The sequence below is a fragment of the Numenius arquata genome, chromosome 3, assembly GCF_964106895.1.
Source record: "Numenius arquata chromosome 3, bNumArq3.hap1.1, whole genome shotgun sequence".
Lineage (NCBI taxonomy): Eukaryota > Metazoa > Chordata > Aves > Charadriiformes > Scolopacidae > Numenius > Numenius arquata.
This window is the reverse complement of record NC_133578.1, coordinates 23,341,123-23,362,323: the sequence shown is the minus strand read 5'-3', so window position 1 is coordinate 23,362,323 and position 21,201 is coordinate 23,341,123. Positions and strand designations below refer to the sequence as shown.

The window sequence follows — 21,201 nt, the reverse complement described above, 5'->3', positions numbered from 1 at the left end:
CCATGCATTATAATGCACCTTTGTTATACTGGAGGATGTTACTGCCATTAGATGAAGCACAGGCGAGAGCTGGTTTGAAAAGCTGTGTGCAAGGCAGGTTCAGCAAGACAACAGGAATAGGTGGAGAGATAGGGCTCTTCAGATAAAATAGGAATGCAGAGTATACCTTAAGAGAACAGCCTAAAAGAGCTTGGTTTGTTTAGTCTAGCGCACTGAAAGCTGTAATAGCTCTATTACTGTGTGAAGGGGACAGGCTCAAGGAAAGGCAGGAAGCTGTTTAAATTAAAGAGTGGTGTTGGCATAAGAACAAATGAGTGTAAACTGGCTACGCGCAGCATCAGGCTGGAAAGCAGAAGACACTCACTGTCAAAGAGGGAGTGTTTTGGAGCATCCTCCCAGTCAGGGGAGTCTTGGCCAGACTCTTACTGGTGCCAAATGGAGCTCACCACCTGTGGACAGCTGACCTGGGCAGCGGTCTCAGCACTGCAACTCCAAATGCCACCTACCTCACAGTTCATAGCTCCTGGTCACCTTCTTGCTCCAAAATGTTCATTACGTGTATGTAGTATTTTGCTATTATGTATGATTTGGCACGTACTATGAACTGCATCATAAGCTGTGTGCTGTATACATATGCATTTTACACATGATAATAACCAAAGAATATTAGTGAAAAACGGTTCTCATTCAAAACCCACATTGCACCCTGATCCTTCAGAAACATGTGTATGCCCTTAACTTTACATGAGTAAGCTTTACTGTACTGGGAAATAATTGCACATAAAGAGGTGAAACATGCATGACCCTACGTAAGATTAAAGCTTCAGGCAGTTTTGTTATTGCCTACCCCAGCTCCAGAATTAAACCTCTGGGAAAGTGTGATGATAGCTGAAACTAAAAAACACGGTAAACTGATAATTTTTCCCCTTTTAAGTCAATGGCATTGACCTACAGTCCCCATCTACCTCTGCATCTCATAGCTACTCAACCCATTTTACTCTATCCAGTATGCTATTACATGAAATACCAAGGCAAGGCTAAAAAAGCACTCCCTCATCTGCAAAACCTGGTACTAGGCTCCTCCCAGTACATTTTAACTTGGGAGATAGCCCAAAAAGCATACTGTAGAAACATTACTGGAAACTATGAGGCTTTATTATCAATGTACTCTGGAAAATTGTGTGGAATTTGGCAGCTGTTTTTTCCAATGGCAGCTCTACAAGTCGTGCTGGACCCTGTGGGACAGCAAAGGGCTGAAGGATGGACATGAACAGAGGAGGCAACCCAGCCCTTTGGACTTGCACACATGCAGAGCCAGAAAACACAATGTACGAGGAAGATGGGCCATGAAATGAAAGGAAAAAATGTAGCATGGCCCTTATGAGAAACTCGCATGATTTGGCACAATCTGAACAGAGGGAGATTATAGACAGAAACATACTACACCCGAGCCAGCAACTCGTATGTATTATGTAGGTCCAAAATATAGAAATAATTAAACAGGCATATCATGGACTGAATCAAAAGTTAATAAATCCTTCTTTTTTTCAGGTTTTAACTTAAAGTTGGATGCACATTAGGGAAAGTTTACAAAATAAAAAAGAAAAAAAAGTAGAAACAAACCCCAAATAAGTGAAAGCATAAAAGATATCCAAGCTGTTATGGGACTTCTGTAATTGTTACCTTTAAGCCCTTTCCAGCCAGAAGCAGGACATGACGGGCCAATTGACAAGCTTGACGAAGCCCTTGAATCTGATCTTCATTCTTAATTTCTATGTCGTCTCCCCAGTCTGGTACAATGCCTGTCGTCACATAGTCTGGCTTCTTTATATGCTTGGAGAAAAAGGATTGAAAACGAAGATCAGAAAACTGAGCATGACAATGGGATCATTTTCTCAGATACTGCCTCCTGCTTCATGGCAGCTTGCCCTTTCTGTCGTAGTATCGACCTTCCTAAGCCATCAGGGCAAACCCTCAAGGCTGCCTCAGTATTTCTTCCACTGCCCTTTTGAACTTAACATTGCCTGTTACTACTGACTTATCCAGTCTGTTAGCCTTCCAGTGCTGAAACCCCACATACTGCAGCCAACTTCCAGCACAGTCAGTCACAAGTTTTGAAACTGTGAGAGAGAGACTTAAAAACTCTTTTTTTTTCTTCTGCAAAGAGGCACATTTTCTACAAAAGGCATCTAAACACTGGAGCTGACGGACAAATACAGAATTAGGCTCAAAAATAAAACTGATCAAATCCTTAGTTTCTTATTCAGACAAAACTCTTATTAACTTCCACGAGATTGCTTTTTGTCTAAGAACTTATTTAATTTTGGCTTTAACTTATTTTAATTTAGAGGGGTTTGCTTATTAATTTAGTTCATATGCTGTCCCCAAGCTTGTTCATCTACAACACTATGCAAGCGTATCCCAATTCACTGTGTCTAGGCAAGTGTGATAAACTTCATTTCTTCCACACATAAAGTTCTCAGCCCTCATATAGAGGTGAAATTTCATTTCTGATTTTTTAAAACCCACACCAATTTCATGACACGTGTATAAACACAACAAACTAATAATAACAGTAACATCTTGCACAGAGGTGGAAATGCACTGTCTCTCAGAGGGGTCCTGGGCTGTTTCACTGCCTGGGGAAGAGTCCCTTTGCCCACCACAGCCGCACTGACTCTCTGCCCCGCCAGCCACAAGGCAAGTTTTGCACTGACTTCACGAAATTCAGAATCAAGTTGGCAGGCAGAAAATGAAGTGGGCACTTGGGGTGTACATAACAAGACCGTACAACAGCAGGGTGTAGGAGTAAAGAAGAGTGGGACAACTAGTTAGCTCTAGCGGGACTTTAAATAGTAAGACTATTGTTACTCCTATGGGTATTTCATTTCTACTCTGATAAAAAGTGAAACTATCTTCAGTGGACTTAGATCAACAGAACTCTAGATTCACATTCCGCTCAAATCAATGACATATCAACCCTAAGAACCCTATTGCAGTACTTTGGGACTTAACTTAGAAAAAAACCCCACCATTTGCTGGATTAGCAACTCCGTACACAGCAGCACCCCCGCTTTCCCCTTGGAGGGCGCTTATCTAGTAACTGCTGAGACCTGACTCTGCTGACCTGTAAGATCTGTTAAGGGAAAAGCCCAAAGCAGCATACATAAAAATGTCTATCTATATAGTTTCACACCAATAGCTTGAAAAAAACATGTTATTTCAATGTGATTTCTGGCATACTCTGTATAAAGTAATAACACAAGTTTTCAGAGTTGAAGAATTGGACTCATTTTTAGACAGCCTGAGAACTCTGATCTGTGAATACAACTTTTCAGTAAGACAATATATTTCTCCCACTTTATCCTAAAAGAAGCATCTGAAAACAGGAAAAAGAAAGGTTTAAAGTTCTACAATTTTTAAACGTTTGAAAATATATAAAGCATGTAATCCTATGTTCTCCTGCACACAGAGCTTCCACAGCCTCTTAGGTATAGGAGCCCTACATCCAACATCCTTATCTGCTTTCCTATCTAACAACTTCCTAGTATTTTTGGCCCATGGAAACACTCTATATATTGCTTAACAAATCTATAATAAAATGAAAAGTAAAATTTTAAAAAGTGCTAATACACATCCTGAAAAGCACTGTTTAGTAAGGGTATTTTGGTTTTCTTTTGGCTAAAGGAAAGATACTAAACAGTTAATCTGTATGCTGTAACTAAACAGGAAAAAAAAAAGAAAAAAATATGGAACACAGAAGAGGAACACATGTTAAAATTGCATGAAAAAGTTCATTTTGGCTCTAAAGTAAATAAAAATAAAGTATACGTTGCAAGAAAAAAAAACCACTCAGGCACAGTAAAGATGAGTTCAGAACGAGCAGTGGAGTTGTGCAGCAGCTACCGGCAGGTATTGTATGTTCTCTTCTTAAATCTGACATAACCAATTAACAAAACCTTCAGCAAAATATAAGCATTTTTATAATTAGCTTGCTAGAGATTTACAAAGAAAAGGACTCGGATGATCACGAATGATTCCTACTGACTTTTGGTAGGACCGTCTATAATTGTCCAAAAAGAGAATCTGGACCCCAAGTGTTAAGTGTTGACAGATGATTATAATATTCCACATTTATACTACCATGACTGAACAAGCCCCAGGTTTAAACTCCCTAATAACTAGATATGCTACTGTGTTTAACATGATAGGCAGCTGAAAACTTCTCTTACCAGCACTCCTATTTCAAATGCCAGACCAAGCAACAGGACGGTGATTCAAACCCTCAGCTGTCGGACAACGAATACACTTGATCACGTCTGCAGTCAAATTCTATATTGACTGAGGAACAGATTAGATAATAGAAATTGCAGTACCTTAGGAACTGGGTGAGCTGGAGAAACCATGGCTGGACAAACTATACTATAAGCAGTATTTCTTTGTCCCTGAAAAAAGAAGCATCTTCGGTGTTGATTGCTTGACTGCCTGTGCAGGTAGATACGATTGCACAAAGAAAAGATTATGTGGCAACCAGTCACAGAACCTGTTAACAGATAAGTTAAAAATGGTTAACATTTTTTTTCTACTACCACATTTACAAAATGGAAAGTATGCAAAAAGAAGGGTATGACGTAAAACAAACCACAGAACTCAAGTAGTAGCCAAGGGTAGTTCTAATTGTTCAAGAAAGAGCATTAACACTGAGAAGCAATGAGAGAAAAAAAACTCCCCAAACAATACTTCAAAGCTTTATAAAATACCAGATCTATTTTGATTTGATACATTAAAAAGCAGTGCAGGTAAATTCCCCAGAGCTTACAGCCAGGAGCGATGCTCCAACTGGCCCCTGCTTGTAGCAATTTGCACGTCTAGAAGCTGCACTGTTCAAGGTTTGGGGAAACAGTGAATAAGGGACAGTAGCAAGAAAAGAGGAGGAAAACATAATTTAATGTTGATTTCAAACAATATTTTCACCTGTATTTTTGCAGAATTGGTCACAGATTCGAGCACAACCAAGTTAATGTTGCCCTCGTCATTTGCGCCAAGACACAAGGAATGGGGTTCCGTTTGTCCTGCCTACCAGGGCAACAGAACAAACTTCAAGAGATATTTTTAATCTTGGCCTAAGGTAATTGAAGGGATTAAAATTTGTAATTGACTTGGAATATTTGGATTTCCTTTTAATTCACATGGGAATTTGGGACAACAGTTTGTTAGAGTATTCATTGCCTAAACTTAGTTGTTGGGCAATGATGCATTTTGCCATCCCCCCCACCAAAAAAAAAAAGGAAAAAAAAAAAGAAAAAAGGGGGGAAAAAAGTGCACTGAGGCCTAAGATTGTCAGAGACATCAAAACCAAAATAATGCATCACAAAAGACAATGTTAGCATCAAAACCTGGAAATATACTAAATTCAAAAGGATTAATGACACTGCCCAATTAAACTACAATTACACATAGTGCATATTTTCATTACTCAAACATTCTACAATCTCAACAGAGGGGTTTTTTTGAAACATAAGTTTCACATAGCAGTTAATCTACTTCTGAAAAATGTCATATGTATACAAACACAAAAGCAACCTTTTGTGGCAAGTAACACATACGAATAATTACTCTTTAGTAAAAATAAAGTGGTTTTGTTTAAAAAGAAGTAACTAAACATTTTTTATATGACAGAAATTAAGAAATTAATCTACTGCATATTTTGTAACTATGTAGAAATGATTTTTTTGAAGAAGAAGAATTTCTTCCATATCTTGTATGTTTTTATTTTATTGTACCTTGCTTCCTTTCCTTTGGATGCATTTATCATGTCCAGATGCAGAAGTTATCCTTCCACATGCACACTTAGCTTCATACACAGCACTTTCACATCACTCCATGGTATACAGGAGATTCAAGTTACACACCTTTTTGGAGCCACAAAACCCAGAATGAATGGAATGGAATGGAATGGAATGGAATGGAATGGAATGGAATAGTTGCATGGGGTTTGCTTCAGAAATGTTCCCGACTGTCTCTTTGCATGCTGATCAGTGCTATGTTTACTTACCAGTATCTGAATTTGTGTAACACCTGAGAGGTTGCAGAGACTTTTACTCAATGCAAGCAAATTTTCACCATTATTTTAAATTGTTTATAAGTAATAAGGCAGAGTTGGAGAGTGAGGCTCAGATCAAGCTCTCAGTATAACCTAGGTACCCCAATGGAAGTTGCCTGCTTCAAGTGTCTCCATGGAAGTGGAGCTGCCCAGTTAAGAGAGGGTGGATTGGTTTGGCGGTGTTTTAATTACCATTTAATCAACAACCTCATCATCTGCTGCTTTCTTAGGGCTTCCTTCACAAGATAAAAATCACTGTCCAATTAAAAGAAAAATAAACCTAGGCCATCTAACCTGCACAACACAGAAGTGCATCCAAAGAGACCAAAGCCTCCTACACACTCCCTGGCCGGTTTGCACCCACTGCTGGAAGCAGAATCTGATGAGGCAGCAACTTTTGGGCCATCAGAAGTAGCAATCAGTCTGCCAGCATAACTAAGGTAGCTCTTTTACGGAGTGCAGTCAAAGCACCTTGCTCTTACCGCAGCTGCAGGTATTATAATAAATATATCGAAAACCCACACTCACTGATGTGGTCAGATAAAGTCCACGTGGACATCAATATGTGAATGTGTATTTCAAATGATCTCCTTGACGCACAGCATACTGCCCAGGCACCTAGTCTACTGTGTAAAAGTTTAATTGGGGAAGAAAAGGTGCAAGTGTGTTTGTCAATTATTCGACAATAAAACTCCAAATGTCCCAAATACACACTCTTAAATACATTAAACCAGTTTATATTCATGGGTGCATGCCTACTGACTATCCCACATTCAGAAAGGATACCTTTTTATTTGGAATAAAATTTTTACCTCTGTTCTCCCAAAGATACACTGTAAGTGTTGTCATAAGATAACAGGATAATAAGATACTGTAGTCTCTTGTTATTCTACTAACTACTCATTATAAACCAGACGCATACAAAAATATCTAATACTTGAACAGGTGAAATGCAACAACCAAATAAGTATCACCATAGTATAATATGACTCCTAAAATACATCACAAGAATTATAAACACAGGCCAACTAAACCTTTATTTGAAATACAAAAAATTATAGCAGAAAACATTCTCCTACAAAGTAAAAATAAAATGAAATAAAATGGCATTAAAATATAATGAAGTTACCGTTTTATAATGAAAATCTGGACTCTATCCACACACTTCCTTCCTTAAGAAGGCCTTCCTAATGTCTCCACAGCTCCTTTTATTTTTAAAGCTCCCATATTCACAGCTAATTCGATATAGCAACATCATCAATCACCGGAGACAGGAACAACTGGCTGTATTCTCCAAGTCTGGCTCAGATATTCCCTCCTCCCCATCCCTTACACCTATCAAAGCTTCTCGCAGTGCCTTATTTACTTCTGCAACACTGGCGCTCAAGCACACCCTTTTTGTTAAGCTTTCCGTGTATATTAATTACTGTAAGATAGTTCATAAACGTGGGATTTGCGCAGCTTCCAGCGGGAACTGCAGCCGTGGGAGAGAGCCCAGCGTTTGCAGGCGGGCAGCCTGGTAACATACCAGCACCGCCAGGATGCAAAGTTGACCCTTTACGCCTTTCTTCTCTCCCCCAAGAGCAAGGCTGCGTCACTTGCCACGAATAAGAGAATATTTACTACCAGCTGCAATAAGGAGAATTTTTACCAGCGTTACTGAATCGCGCCAGCAGATCCGATGCACTGAGCACAGAAAATTACAGACAACTGCTCCTCTGACTCGACAGTGAATCACACTGTGCAATCTGCATGCACGCGTGTCCTGCCGGAGCCGCTGGATTCCTCAGCATACCTTCCAGACTTTAATTTGTATTAATAATATAAATATGCACTGTGAGCTTTTGTGAATTACCAGATGAATTTATCTTGTGGGGAAATTACATTTTCTTTTAAACGAGTCAGGCAAAGGGGCTGAATACAGAATTCAAGTATGATGATGGGTGGCAGCATTTTAAGTAACTGATTTTGCAGCACAATGTGCCCTACATTTATTAGCCTTTTACTCTAGGTCTATTTTAATTGTTATCTGTTCATGCATGCTACACTATATAATGAAATGCTCCCATTTCACTCACAGAGTAGAGAGTTTTTTATGTGTATCTCTATTAATGACCCTTAATTAAGTTGATTTTAGTCATTTAAATGTGATTTTCCTCTGGTCAAGAAGTATTTTTAAAGGGAGATGTTGGAAATGAACTCTCACATAAGACCCTTTCTAATGCTTCTTGTTGAACAGTTACAGCAATGTATCAGCTATGTTTTCAATGAATGAGGTGTGGGGTAGCCATGCAAAACACTGCTCATCTACACGATTCATCAAATGGGATTGCTAGCAAATATTTTTCTGGTATTTATTTATGAAAGACTTCAAATTTCCAAGCAATTAGCAAAAATGTTACCAAAAGATAAACTTCATGACAGTTCTAACATACAGTAAATACAATGGTACATCTTAAACAAGCCAAGAAATAAAATTAACACATTTTAAAATAATTTAGTCATAGTATCAACAGAACTACAGTACCAAAATTATTTAGGACTACAAGAGTGAACATCCAACCCATTTAGGAAATAAAATCATCTTTCTCTTAATAAAGTAAATCTTACTTTATATATATATGTGAACAATTAACAATATAAAAAGCATTGTTCTGATAATTCTTTTCAAAATAAGTGATTTAAACTCTTCTTTTAAACTGAAAAAAAAAGAATGACTGTGGAGATTTTCTTAGTATATAAGCATTTGAGGGTAAAACACTAGAGATCTTTAATTTGGCTTGTCAGGTCACCTTAATATTATATCATAATTTTGCTTCTTGTGCAAATACACATTTTGTTGAAACTTCAGAGGAACCAAGTTTCAAGTGGGGTATTAAAAATCACAACGGGTAATAATATGCAGAATCCAACCAATGTAACTAGGTAAGACTATATAGCTTTGTACTGTTAATCACCAAATGTTCCCATTTTTCAATCTGAAATAACGATTGTGGTTTGAAAGACCTTTACTTGTAATTGTAATTTTAACTGCCTAATAAAACACTGACTTCGTAATCCTCATGTTGCAAAGGTATGTCCAAGCTTCAAAAATAGGATGAGAAAGATTAAAGGTTCTCTCCAACTCCATGTAACCTGTGTAGCAGAAGAGCAGCTCACATTTCACAGGCAATAACCTGTGCATTTGCTATTAAAAAAAAGGGGAAAAAAAAAAAAAGAACAACATCGGGAAATGCCTGAGGCAGAAGTTGAAGCTGATTGGGCAAAGTAGAAGAACAAGAGCCCTTGAAATTAAACAAAAGCAAATTCATTCTGTTGACAGATGTTGATTACATCAAAGCCACGAAAGAACTTTTTTTTCTGCTTCTTTTTTTTCCTTTTTTGCAACTAATATCTCCACGTTTTCTGTACATTAAGGATATAACGTATCTTAATCAACATAACCCAACACGTAATAATTTTTGAATTTGGTAAAAGTATATTGTAACGAGGTCTTAACGACAGGCTTCTCCAAACAAGAGTGTATTCACATGGTCATGTCTGCATACCCGTGCTGGTCACGCCATCATCAGCCCCTTACTTCCAGGGGTTAACTGCTCTGGCAGCCAAATAAAATACAGAGAGCGCTGTGTAATTATGGAGACAGTCAAAGGGCAGACTCTATTTTGAAATCTATTTGCACAGACAAGGTCTTCCAATTTCGCTTACAGGAAACAAGCTGGTAAAGGGGGTCTCCTCCTCTCCAGATGCTTTCCACACGTTTTTCCCACATCAGGAAATCGTGGACATGGACACCATGCAGCACTGTTTCCTGGATTGCAGGACTATGTCATTACAAGGAGAAGAGCAAGTCCATGCTTGTGAGAAATATTTCCTCCTAATTGCCCATATTAGGGGAGAGCAAAACCCACAAGGACTACTGAAAATGCGACTAACAGCAATTTGTAAACAAGACACAACCACAGCTGTCATGATGGTACTGGAAAAGAGAAAACAGGAATGAAAGGGTAAAACCACTCTGTTTTTAATAGCATGATTGGGGAAATGAAATATTCATCAGGATAGATGTGACTTCGGTTATAACAGCAATGCATTGGTGAAAACCTAGATAACAGCATGCTTATGACTCTACCCCTATACAGCGAAACACAGGCCAGTGTCTTGCAAACATTGTATTCTAATTGACATTGTTTCATTTAATTATTGAAATTAACTGGAAATTAACAACAGAAGTTGTTTAGTTAATAAAGGCATTAACAGAATTGCTGTTCTTGTTACTCTCATAAGAGGCAATAAAGCAAAGCAACGGCCAAACGCCAACTGACTCCAAGGGAACAGAGTCAGCCCCTCTGCGACCCCACTGGGACTCCTCCACAACACTGAAAAAAGTCAAGTTTGGTCCTCAGGACCAGTTATGCTCCTTGTTAATTACAATTTTGCCCTTACTTCACAGAGAGCGAAACCAGGCAATTTGTTTGCCATATGCCATTATAAATGAGGGTTTTAATTTGGTATAAATTTATAAAAACTATATGGAAATACATTCTTGTTTGGCTTTACTTATTATGCCTTCGTCTAGATCAGCACACTAAAATGATGAATCAGTGCTTTCTGGAATAGTGCCGTTCTTCTAATTCATTATTCAGTCAAACTTAGGGCCAACAAAATAGCTGTTCTACAAGTTGGTAAACTGGCAAACCACAGAGAATCAGAACTCTTCTATTTACAGGAAGGATGACAGCCTAAGGGTACTTCATCCCAATAATAACAACATTCAAGTAACGGTGCCCAGGTCATGACAAGCCATGACCCTCCCCATAGCTCCTTCCAGGAAGCTGGCTCGATGCCACCTCTTATCAGCAGCAACCAACAGTGCAACTTTAACAAACAAGAAGAGAAGAAAAAATTAATTTTGTATCCTTAAAAACCCTTTTGACTGACTGAACAGTTGTAGATATATACATAGATATACACATATATACACAGAGTCACACCAAGTCAGTACTTTCCCATTTTATTATAGGATTTAAAAAATACAGAGTACAATCTGAATTATTTTCATTCAGATACCAAAGGAAATTAATTGTCTATCACAGAAAATGGGACTGGGCTGTACAGGCTTAACTTTGGGAACAGGACATTGCAGTTTTCCAATAGAGCCTTCCATCCTAGTGTTATTTCTACTCTATTTTCTCTCTCCAACAGAGTAACACAAGTAGAAAATAAAAAAAAGAAACTGTTGCATAAAGCAGGATCACAGCAAAATGAAACAAGTTAGGTACAAAAGCAGGACAAGGCAATATTAAAGAGTTTCACACACAGTTAATATCAGGGGAATTTAGGCTCCAGATCACAGCATCTGGCAAGTTTCAACTTCTGTGACTAGCAGGAGAAACATTCCTCTTATGTTACTGCATTCCTATATTGAGTAAATTAATTATAATAAAGTGAATAAATTAGAGCAGGAAACATATCTGCTCAGGTTTGCATATTTAAATACATCTTTTAATCACCTTCTATCTGTCTTTAGTTTTTAAAAGATCAGAGGAATTACTTTCTCTTGAAAGACTGGTTATTGTAGTCATTATTTTGATTTTGTAGGGAAGTAACAACTGTTGGAACAAGTTACTCAGTTTAAAAAATAGCAGTTGTTTCAGATTAAAATAATAAGCTATTCAAATAGTCCTTACACACACGCACAATACTGAATCTTGTTGTTAATATGCACCCACCCACAGCTTCAACATTCATTGAATCCTACTGGGATAAAATCTTTTCAGGTGCTCTGTGAAACAACTGTTTTTCAGCTGGCATGTTTATGTCCTATACGCACGCCCGATACGGTATTAAATGTTAAAAATAAATCCTACTTAACCTCTTAAATTTCCACCTGAAATGGAAAAAATATGTTCGAATCACCACAAAAAACATTTCCCACAGAAACCGTTTCAGTGGATAAGCAAGGCTGCAGAAATAAGAGTAACCTTTGCATAGAAAATTTAGGAGTGCTCCTGCACATCGTATCAGGGTTTTCTGCATAGCCGGAGTCACAGGGAGAGAATGGGCAGTCAGGAGTCTTTTCCCTGCACAAAATATAAGACCCGGTGCAATAATTATTTTCAATACACCTGCAGCCAAATCTCTAAGGTTACAAGATGATTTCTGAATCGTAACCCAGTCTTATATCAAAATTGAAAAAGACGTGTACGCTTCTAGCAATATTGGGATGAATACCTTATTTTATTAAATAAGATTACATTACTACTTGTTTGGAAAAATGACAGCTAGCAGTGTTTCTTGCCTTGTATTAGATGTTGTTAATCACTTGTATTGTCCTGTTTTCACATGAAAACACAAGTTACATCAGGACAGTGAGTCTTCACTGTGAAAACATGTATGTGTCCTTGGCTAGAGTGATGAGTGCGAGGTTGGGGAATTACATCCTATAACCCACACTTCAAAATATATGAGCAGAGAAGTGTAAGAGTTTACAGCTGTTTCTATTAAACTCCTGTGGTGGTGGTGGTGGAAATAAGCTCTTACTTTTTTTTCCCAAGAAGATGATCTGCACAAAGAAGATGTTCCAATCAAGAGCTTGCTGTAGATAACTTGTAGCATCCTTATTAAAACATTTATTTTTAAACCTGTCAGTCACTAGTATGTGCTATTAATGCGTAACTTGGAAGCTTATTCATAAATATGTGACATTTGGGTCACTGAATGAATTATAATGATAGGATTGTGGATTGAATTTGGAAGAGTATGATATAATTTTTGGGAGCTGTTTTAATTTTTTTTTTTAAATACTTTTCACTTATCTCCTTGCTTAACATTTACAAAGACCTCTTTCTTATCATAAAAGTCCCTGTTTATCAAACAGTGATACAGGAAGAAGTTGTTTACATTTTCAGAAGTACCAACATACATCACTTAACGACAAAAAAAACAAGCACTCCATAAGAAATGCTCAATCACTGTCAATCACATGCACTAAAATATACATAAACCAAAGCATGTGGTGTGAACTATATTAGATTCAAACTGAACAGAGAATTACAACTATAACAAACAAAAACCAAATAATTACAAGTGACTCAGAAGCCTATTTACACATCTCACCAAACTGCTGGAAAGGTAGGTAACCATAGAAACCTGACAGTCTAAATTCAGTACTTTAAAATTTGCATTTAGTTTAAAATGTTGAAAATGATGTTTCTATTTGATAAAATCCATATTTTTAAAGGCTTCAGTTTTTGCTTTGGTAGATAAATAAATGCTTAAAATTACTTCATCTCTCAGTTACTTATAATTTGCCTTTTAGATTTGATTTTATCCAAGTAAAGATTACGGTTTACTCTTTGTAATATAAAATGTTAATACATGTTAATACTGCAAATTAATATTTCTAACATTTCTTTAATGACGGAAATTAAATAATGATATAAAACACACACTCCTGCACTTAATATTAAATGTTTTGCATATAGACTTTTCTAAGCTGCACACTAGCAAAAAAAAAAAAAAATTACTCAAATTAACTGTTAAAGCTGAAATGCTAATAGCCTTTTCAACTTATAGCTCTTTTTCAGTGACAATTACAATTTGCATGGCTTAAAATTTAATACTATGATTAGTACTAATATCCTATATTTTACTTCATAATCTAAATGAGTAAAATGTTATTTTTGTAGTTCACTGGCTCTTATACTTAGGCTATAATGTTCAGTGTGTATTTCATTATGCAGATGAGCAATGGATGTCGTCTAACATGATTTAAATGGGTCAACAGTATTTTCCTATTCACATTAATCACCCAGACAGCCACAAAAAAAAAAAAAAAAAAAAAAGAGAAGAAAAAAAGAAAAAAAAAGAAGAGCCTTGAAAACTAACCTAGGAAACCTCTTTTCATCACCAACTCTTCCCACTAGTCAAACAGCAGCAGACACATGCTGCAGGAGACGGGAGCCTGGCAAAGCCGGGAGCCAAGGCTGGGCGCTGCTCCTCTCGCTGGTGCACAGCTCCCACCGCAGCCAGGGCCGGCAGCGCTCCCCGGGCTGCCTGCGGCCCCGTGCCAAGAATGATTCTCCTCCCGCCAAGTTCAATGGGAGCTGTGTGTTGACAAACTGAGCAAATTTGAATCGGCAAAATTCGCTCTTGGCACGGGGACATGCGAAGGCGCTGAATGCAAAGGCGCGCTGCTTGCCGACGCTGTGCTGGCAGCCGGGCTGTTCTTGCGTAAATACACGTGTCGGAAAACTCCCACTAAAGTCAAAGGACACTGGATCCAGCCATTTATTGCCAATTGTTTATAAAACACATCAAAATTAACGGCTCTATTCTCAAGCCACGGAACCATCATCTATGGCCCATTTCATGTATGGCATATTGCAAATAAAATGGTAATTTATAAACATAGTGCTTCTGTGGAAAGGGAAGCTGTTCTAATAAATGCTTAAGGGGAAGAAAGTAAGTACAAAACAGGCAGAAAGTAACAGGATGATCAAGTACCAAACACTCAGACTCATTTATTCAATAAATATATTATTAGGATTAAAAAAATCAACCAGCTATCAAGATCGCCTCAAACACAAAAGTACTGCCGTGGCACAAAATCTCTATCAGCGCAAAGATGACACGTTTGATTATACTACGGTGTAACAGGGTTGGCAGAGCTTGCCTGGGAAACCCAATGCTGTTCATATCATGGGACAGATCCCGCTGGACAACACAGGGGAGGTCTGAGCTTCTAGGAGACGGGATACACAGGCTGCAAGGCAATGGGCAGGCAGGCGGTGGGATTTCTTATCTCCTCCCTTATCGCTGCTGGACATCCAGTGATGGATGGTTAAGCTTTACCAGTGACTGCTCTCTGCATCCATCCTTATTTAGACACGCTGATATCAGCACAGCCATTGATATTTCAGTTTATTTGATATTTTCTAGTAGTAAACTTAAACCCCTGAAACTGGTTTTGGTTACCATTGAAAGTAGCTGTTATTTGCTAAATAGCTGTCAGTGATACAGCACACGTAACACCTCTTCTCCATAAGCTATGCTGGCTACTCACTTGCCAACAGAATCCCAAATCACTGATTTTGAGATACAAAAACCAGTAACATGGCTTGGGCACTGGCCACTGGCGTTCTCTGATGATCTTCACCATGCTTCCTCTTCCAATCCATGGACATAAATGCAGGAGGGTAGGAACTGAGCTCCAGCTTTTAAAGTAAACTAATCAACATATGGCAAAGTAGGAGGTTTCGAACTATCCAGACCTCGTAAGACTTGATTTGTAACACTCATGCCCTGGACAAGTGTTTCACCAGTGCCTAATAAACAGGTGGGTACAGCAGGCACCTTAACTGGATGCAGTAACTGTTCAGTGCAAAGAGCTAGGGCAGCTGCCGGCACTGTAACGCATGTCAGGAGGAGTTAAGACAACTGACGTTCAACAAGTTTCTAAAGCACGTCTTTGGGACTGGCCCTAGCCCTGCCCACCTGGCCCCTTGCTTTTCAGTGAGGAAAGTCACATTTGGATCCCAAGAGCGAGCTGGGAGCCCTGAGTGGTAAGGAAGGACCTCTGGGTTTCTCCACTGCCCCACACCCCATGGTCAACACCCCAGCTACTGCTACAGGAGATTTCCTGGAGCAGCACTCATCTTGTTGAAACAAAGACAATAAAACACAAATTACAGCTTAATTCCTAGAGAGAGGATCATGCAGTCTAGTTGCACTTTAGGCAGTGCTTCTCACCTCCGAATCACAGAATCACAGAATATTTTTGGTTGGATGGGACCTTTGAGATCATCGAGTCCAACCAACAACAAAAAAAAACAACCCACACCAAAACCAAACAAACCCCCCCCCCCCAAATCCCAGAACACCAAACACCAAAACCAAACCAAAACAAACGCCCACAACCACGCACCACCCCACCCACAAACAGACACAAACCAACAATCTCGGGCACTAGAGCATGCCCTGAAGTGCCATGTCTACATGTTTCTTAAATGCCTCCAGGGATGGCGACTCCACCACCTCCTTGGGCAGGCTGTTCCAGTGCCTGACCACTCTCTCAGTAAAGTAATTCTTCCTAATACCTAATCTAAACCTCCCCTGCCGCAACTTCAGACCATTTCCTCTGGTCCTGTCATTATTCCCTTGGGAGAAGAGGCCAACACCCACCTCTCTACAACCTCCTTTCAGGTAGTTGTAGAGGGCAATGAGGACTCCCCTCAGCCTCCTCTTCTCCAAACTAAACATGCCCAGTTCCCTCAGCCTCTCCTCACATGACTTGTTCTCTAGACCCCTCACCAGCTTGGTGGCTCTCCTCTGGACGCGCTCCAGCAGCTCAATGTCCTTCCTGTAGTGAGGGGCCCAGAACTGAACACAGCACTCGAGGTGAGGCCTCACCAGGGCTGAGTACAGAGGCACCATCACTTCCCTACTTCTGCTGGCCACGCTATTCCTGATACAGGCCAGGCTGCCCTTGGCCTTCTTGGCCACCTGGGCACACTGCTGGCTCATGTTAAGCCGGCTGTCCACCAATACCCCCAGGTCCTTTTCTGCTGGGCAGCTTTCCAGCCACTCTTCCCCAAGCCTGTAGCGTTGCCTGGGGTTGCTGTGACCGAAATGCAGGACCTGGCACTTGGCCTTATTAAACCTCATCCCATTGGCCTTGGCCCATTGATCCAACCTGTCCAGGTCGCTCTGTAGAGCCTGCCGACCCTCAAGCAGATCAACACTCCCACCTAGTTTGGTGTCATAAATCTTGGCCTCGCTCCCAGCCCCCTCTCCTGATGCACACTTTACAGGTGTCAGTCACCCCCATAACAACCCCCCAGCTGCACGCGGTGCTCCAAGGACGGGTACAGCAAGGCCCATGACAGCCACTCCCCACACAGGCCAACTTAAAAAAAATAGAATATTTCATTTCTAAACTATCTTCACCAGGCTATTCACTCACTTTGTACTGTTTATTGGACTACTCTACCATCTGACTTTGTAACATAGAGTAAGCAAAGGGTCTTCACAAGAAATTCAGTCTCCAAATCCTTTTTCTAGACAGAAAAGGGTTTACACAGCTCTTTTCTACACAGATAATAAATCTATATGAGGCAATAAATGTTTTGCTTCCCACAAGATGAAGATAGTCTACCTTGCCAGCTAAATATGACAGGCGTTTCTTCAGAGCAGGCTTAGCTACCTTGTCTGCAAAGCTGGGGAGTAATCCATGAAATTCTCCGTGGGGACATCCCACTTAACCAGTTACGCATTTGCAAACTCAACTCAGAACTTTTAGATTGTCTTTTGTGATTTGTCAAACATCCACTTCACCTCTCTTTTGTTGTTGCTGTTGTTGCTACAGGTTTGTGGTTAAAATACACAGATTGGCAATAGTATTGCAAGCTGGAGAGACAGACCTGCGTGGGCAGCAACCGGAGCCCACAGCTGGATCTCCCAGTTGCTCTGGCAGGAGCCAGCTCCTTGCAAGTGAGGAAAAGTTTCAACAAGAGCACAGTGTACTTATGTGTTTATTTGTGTGGTGCTTTGGTTAGACAGAAACAACTCCAGAGGTAGAACTGACATGAGAGACAAAATTTGTAAAGATATTAATTCCATAATTTTTTTTTTATTGCAAAGGCCTCCCATTCCATTTGATACCAAAAAAGGGCATATTTACCTCTAAGTAAAATTTAACATGACTGGAAGGGAAGGCTGCATAGCTATCTGTGTGTCACCCGAGACATGGGCACATATTGCATTCCTCATGGGGAGGACCAAAAAAGCAAATAAAGGGCTAGTAGTAAAGCTGTGCATGTGGCGAGGAGTATACGTTGGTGCTATTAAAGGCCAGTGATCCTGGCAGCCCCTGGTAAATCCGATGATAGTGCAGACCCATCTTGACAGTGCCTTACTAAACCTGCAGATCTGCATGGGGAAACATTGTTGTCTCAATTTTTCTGCTGCAAAGGCACTGTTTTTCTAATTAAAAAATCAGGTCAATGAAGTCCTATCCAGATGTGATTCATGATGCACTATAAATTATTCTGAGAATTATAAAGTAGAGTTGGACAGGGACAGTAGAAAACCCTTAACTTTGGAGCGAGCACTGGTGCTCCCACATCTTTCTTCAGAAGCCCAGCCACAGAACCAGGCACCTTCTGCATTTGATTTTGTATCTTCCGTCTGTCTCTTGGAAGACTTTGGTCCAACACCTGGATAAATTCTGAGCGAGAGGCTTTGGTGTTAAAATCTATGAAAGATATGATAACAGAAATTATGTGTATTGACAAAATCATAGCCGAGACATGTACAGGAGGAGGTCTCAACTCCTTTTGACTCTAAAGTCATTCCCAAATCAGCAAATTCAGTCACTTACGCACTAAGAAACCTGCTGCATATTCTAATCATGAAGAATGTGAAGTCCATTTCAATCCACCCACATGGCCTGCTGCAAAGTGATGTGACTGTGAATTCGAATTTTATGATCCTGGCCACAACTTTATAAACATCAGGGCTCCCGATTTGCATTCACCAAGCAAACAGCTACAGCAAAGTTGATTCTGAGGTGGCTGCTCCCCCTGCACCGGCACAGTTGGCAGAAGCAATGTACCCAAGCCTCCACTGTGCCTGCTGATGGTGCAGTGGTTAGTAGTCCATCACCACTTGTCACACCAGGGGGGAGAGGAGAGAACCGGTGCCTTTACCCCAGCCACCCCAGCAGATTATTTCCAGCTGGCTAAACTTCCAGCTGCCAACCTCCCACCAACCCAGCTTTGCAACCTCTAGCTGGCTCCCACAGCTGGGGATACTGTTGCAGCAAAAGCTGTCTAAGTTTGTCTACCAGCTACCTTATTCTACAGCTGATTTTGTGAAACAGTTTTTACAAAAGAGTTATTTGGACAAAACAGACCCCAAATGAACAAAAGCAAGACTGTCTTTATCAAGCAGGTCTTAGAAACAGCCACTTCTGCAGTCTTTGGGTTCTTCCGCAATTAAAGTTTTGCCAAAAAACATAGAACCATAGAATGGTTTGGGTTGGAAGGGACCTTAAAGATCATCGAGTTCCAACCCCCCTGCCATGGGCAGGGACACCTCCCACTAGACCAGGTTGCTCAAAGCCCCATCCACCCTGGTCTTGAACACTTCCAGGGATGGGGCATCCACAACTTCGCTGGGCAGGCTCTCCTTAACATGTATTAGTTAAGGAGAGTATTCTTAGACCATGTAATGATAGCACTCAGAAAACCACTGGGACAGAGCTATACCAGCAAAATAATTCTTGCTGGTACAACTTGATCTTTTTGAGGAACCAAATTAAGTTTTCCCAAAAGAGAACTCTTCTCATGAGCTGAGCTTCTGCTGAATTAGTGAGGTGTGCCAGAGCATGAATAAAGCTTTATAAATGCAGACAAGTTCCGGTACTTTATTTATTTCTTTAAAGAACACACACTTCCTTTAAGTCTCTGTCATGAGCCACAAGAAGTATGGTAATAATTAGTGAAGAACAACGAGAAATAGGTCGAAGAGGTGAGACCTGCCTAATCACCTCACTGGTGTTAGTTCAGAAAACACACGGCAATGAAATTAAGCCTTGCCACCACCTACCATTTCATCCACAATGCAGGAGTGTGACTCGATTCTCAAACCTGCACAAACCACTGTGAGCACCACCTCATCCCGGTGTCAAACCACGACGCCTTTGCAAGATGACTATCCACTTTGTCCAGTGGAGAAGGTCCTCAACTCAACAACTCTAGATGAGTTTACAAGCACATTCAAGAGCTACGAACCCAAGCAACATACAAGCAGTTCTGCAGTGGCTGCACCAGCTATTACAGAACACTAATTTTTATGCCTTGTAAAAGGAGGTTGGGAGCCCACTGTTGCTTTTTCCAACTCCATCTTCACCTGTGCCTATCTGAAAATCCGAGACTGAACAGCTGGACATTATGTGAGAAACAATCAATTTCTTTGCCATTTTCTTTCAATGTTATGCCACATCTGTTGACTTTCATAATTTAAAAAAATACATAAGGCAGGACCTAATTTCAGTTTATGTACCACTAACATGAAGCAGATAATCTGAAAAGTACAGGTTCCTTTAGAGAACATCTGACACACCATAAGTATTAATGTATAAATTTAGATTGTGTTCATTACTGCAATAGTCTTTCATGGTTCAAAGTTATCTTGATCTAAAACTGAAACATAGCTTTAAACAGGTATTTTAAGCATAAATCATTTTAAACATATTTAAATAAAAAATTAAAATAAATTTTAAACATCTTTAAAATGTGAAAGTTGGAGACTTTATACAGCTGGTTAGAGTGGCTGGTTATTTATCATCTAAACTCAAAAGAGAACAGTGCGACTTTCAAAAACACTCATGAAAGTTTTCTCAGGCTGCACGCTACAGAGTACGCCTGCCAAAAGACCTCTGAGGAGCTCTGAAGAGCCCTTTATTCCCCTTTTCTAAGGCTTCCATGCAGCAGGGCAGTTTGTTGAACACTTGGTTTCCAACATTTTCCTCTTTGTTCAGAAATTAAGAACTTAAGGGAAAGACATCTACTGATTTGGAAAGGACAACGGCTCTAAAAGGACAACTCCGCAGGGAATAAGTCATTTAAAAAAATAAACAAACAAAATTTCTATGTTGTAAAACATTTCCAGATTGTTTTCCACTCAAATAATGTTTTTAATATGAACTATCTGAAAGGAATAATAATAATAATAAAAAAATAATTCAAACTTCCCTTGTTCAGGAACATCTGTAGTAACTAACTTTCAGGAAGAGCCAGTTATCATACAGATAAAGCTCTTTGCCAATGAACAGTTCAGCTTGCAAATATTACCTTAAATGATTTCTCCTAGATGCTTTTAAAAACATAGCAAGATAATACAATAACTAAGAAAAAATAGAGAATTCTGAAACCTATCATACTAAATATAGCCACATACTATATTTTGCTACCTGAATTGCATCCAATAAACTACAAGACCTTACTCTGTGGTATACAAATTTTTATGCCTATTCTCATTTTAGTCCTACAATTAAAACATGCACTATTCTGGTTATAAGACACATCTTATAC

At 39.6% G+C, this 21,201-nt stretch overlaps 1 protein-coding gene across 2 annotated transcripts in view; it reads right to left on the bottom strand.

Moving 5' to 3' along the window:
* METAP1D (methionyl aminopeptidase type 1D, mitochondrial) overlaps positions 1-21,201 on the bottom strand; it is a 51,037-nt gene that overhangs the window by 17,435 nt on the left and 12,401 nt on the right. The window contains exons 1-3 of one of the 2 annotated variants that reach the window (XM_074145527.1): positions 9,812-9,875; positions 4,377-4,543; positions 1,684-1,833 (exon numbers count right to left, since the gene is read on the bottom strand). In XM_074145527.1, the coding sequence (XP_074001628.1) occupies positions 1,684-1,833; positions 4,377-4,543; positions 9,812-9,875 (381 nt within the window). Of the gene's footprint in view, positions 1-1,683; positions 1,834-4,376; positions 4,544-9,811; positions 9,876-21,201 lie in introns of those variants that run through there. The other variant, XM_074145528.1, reaches the window with a different exon arrangement.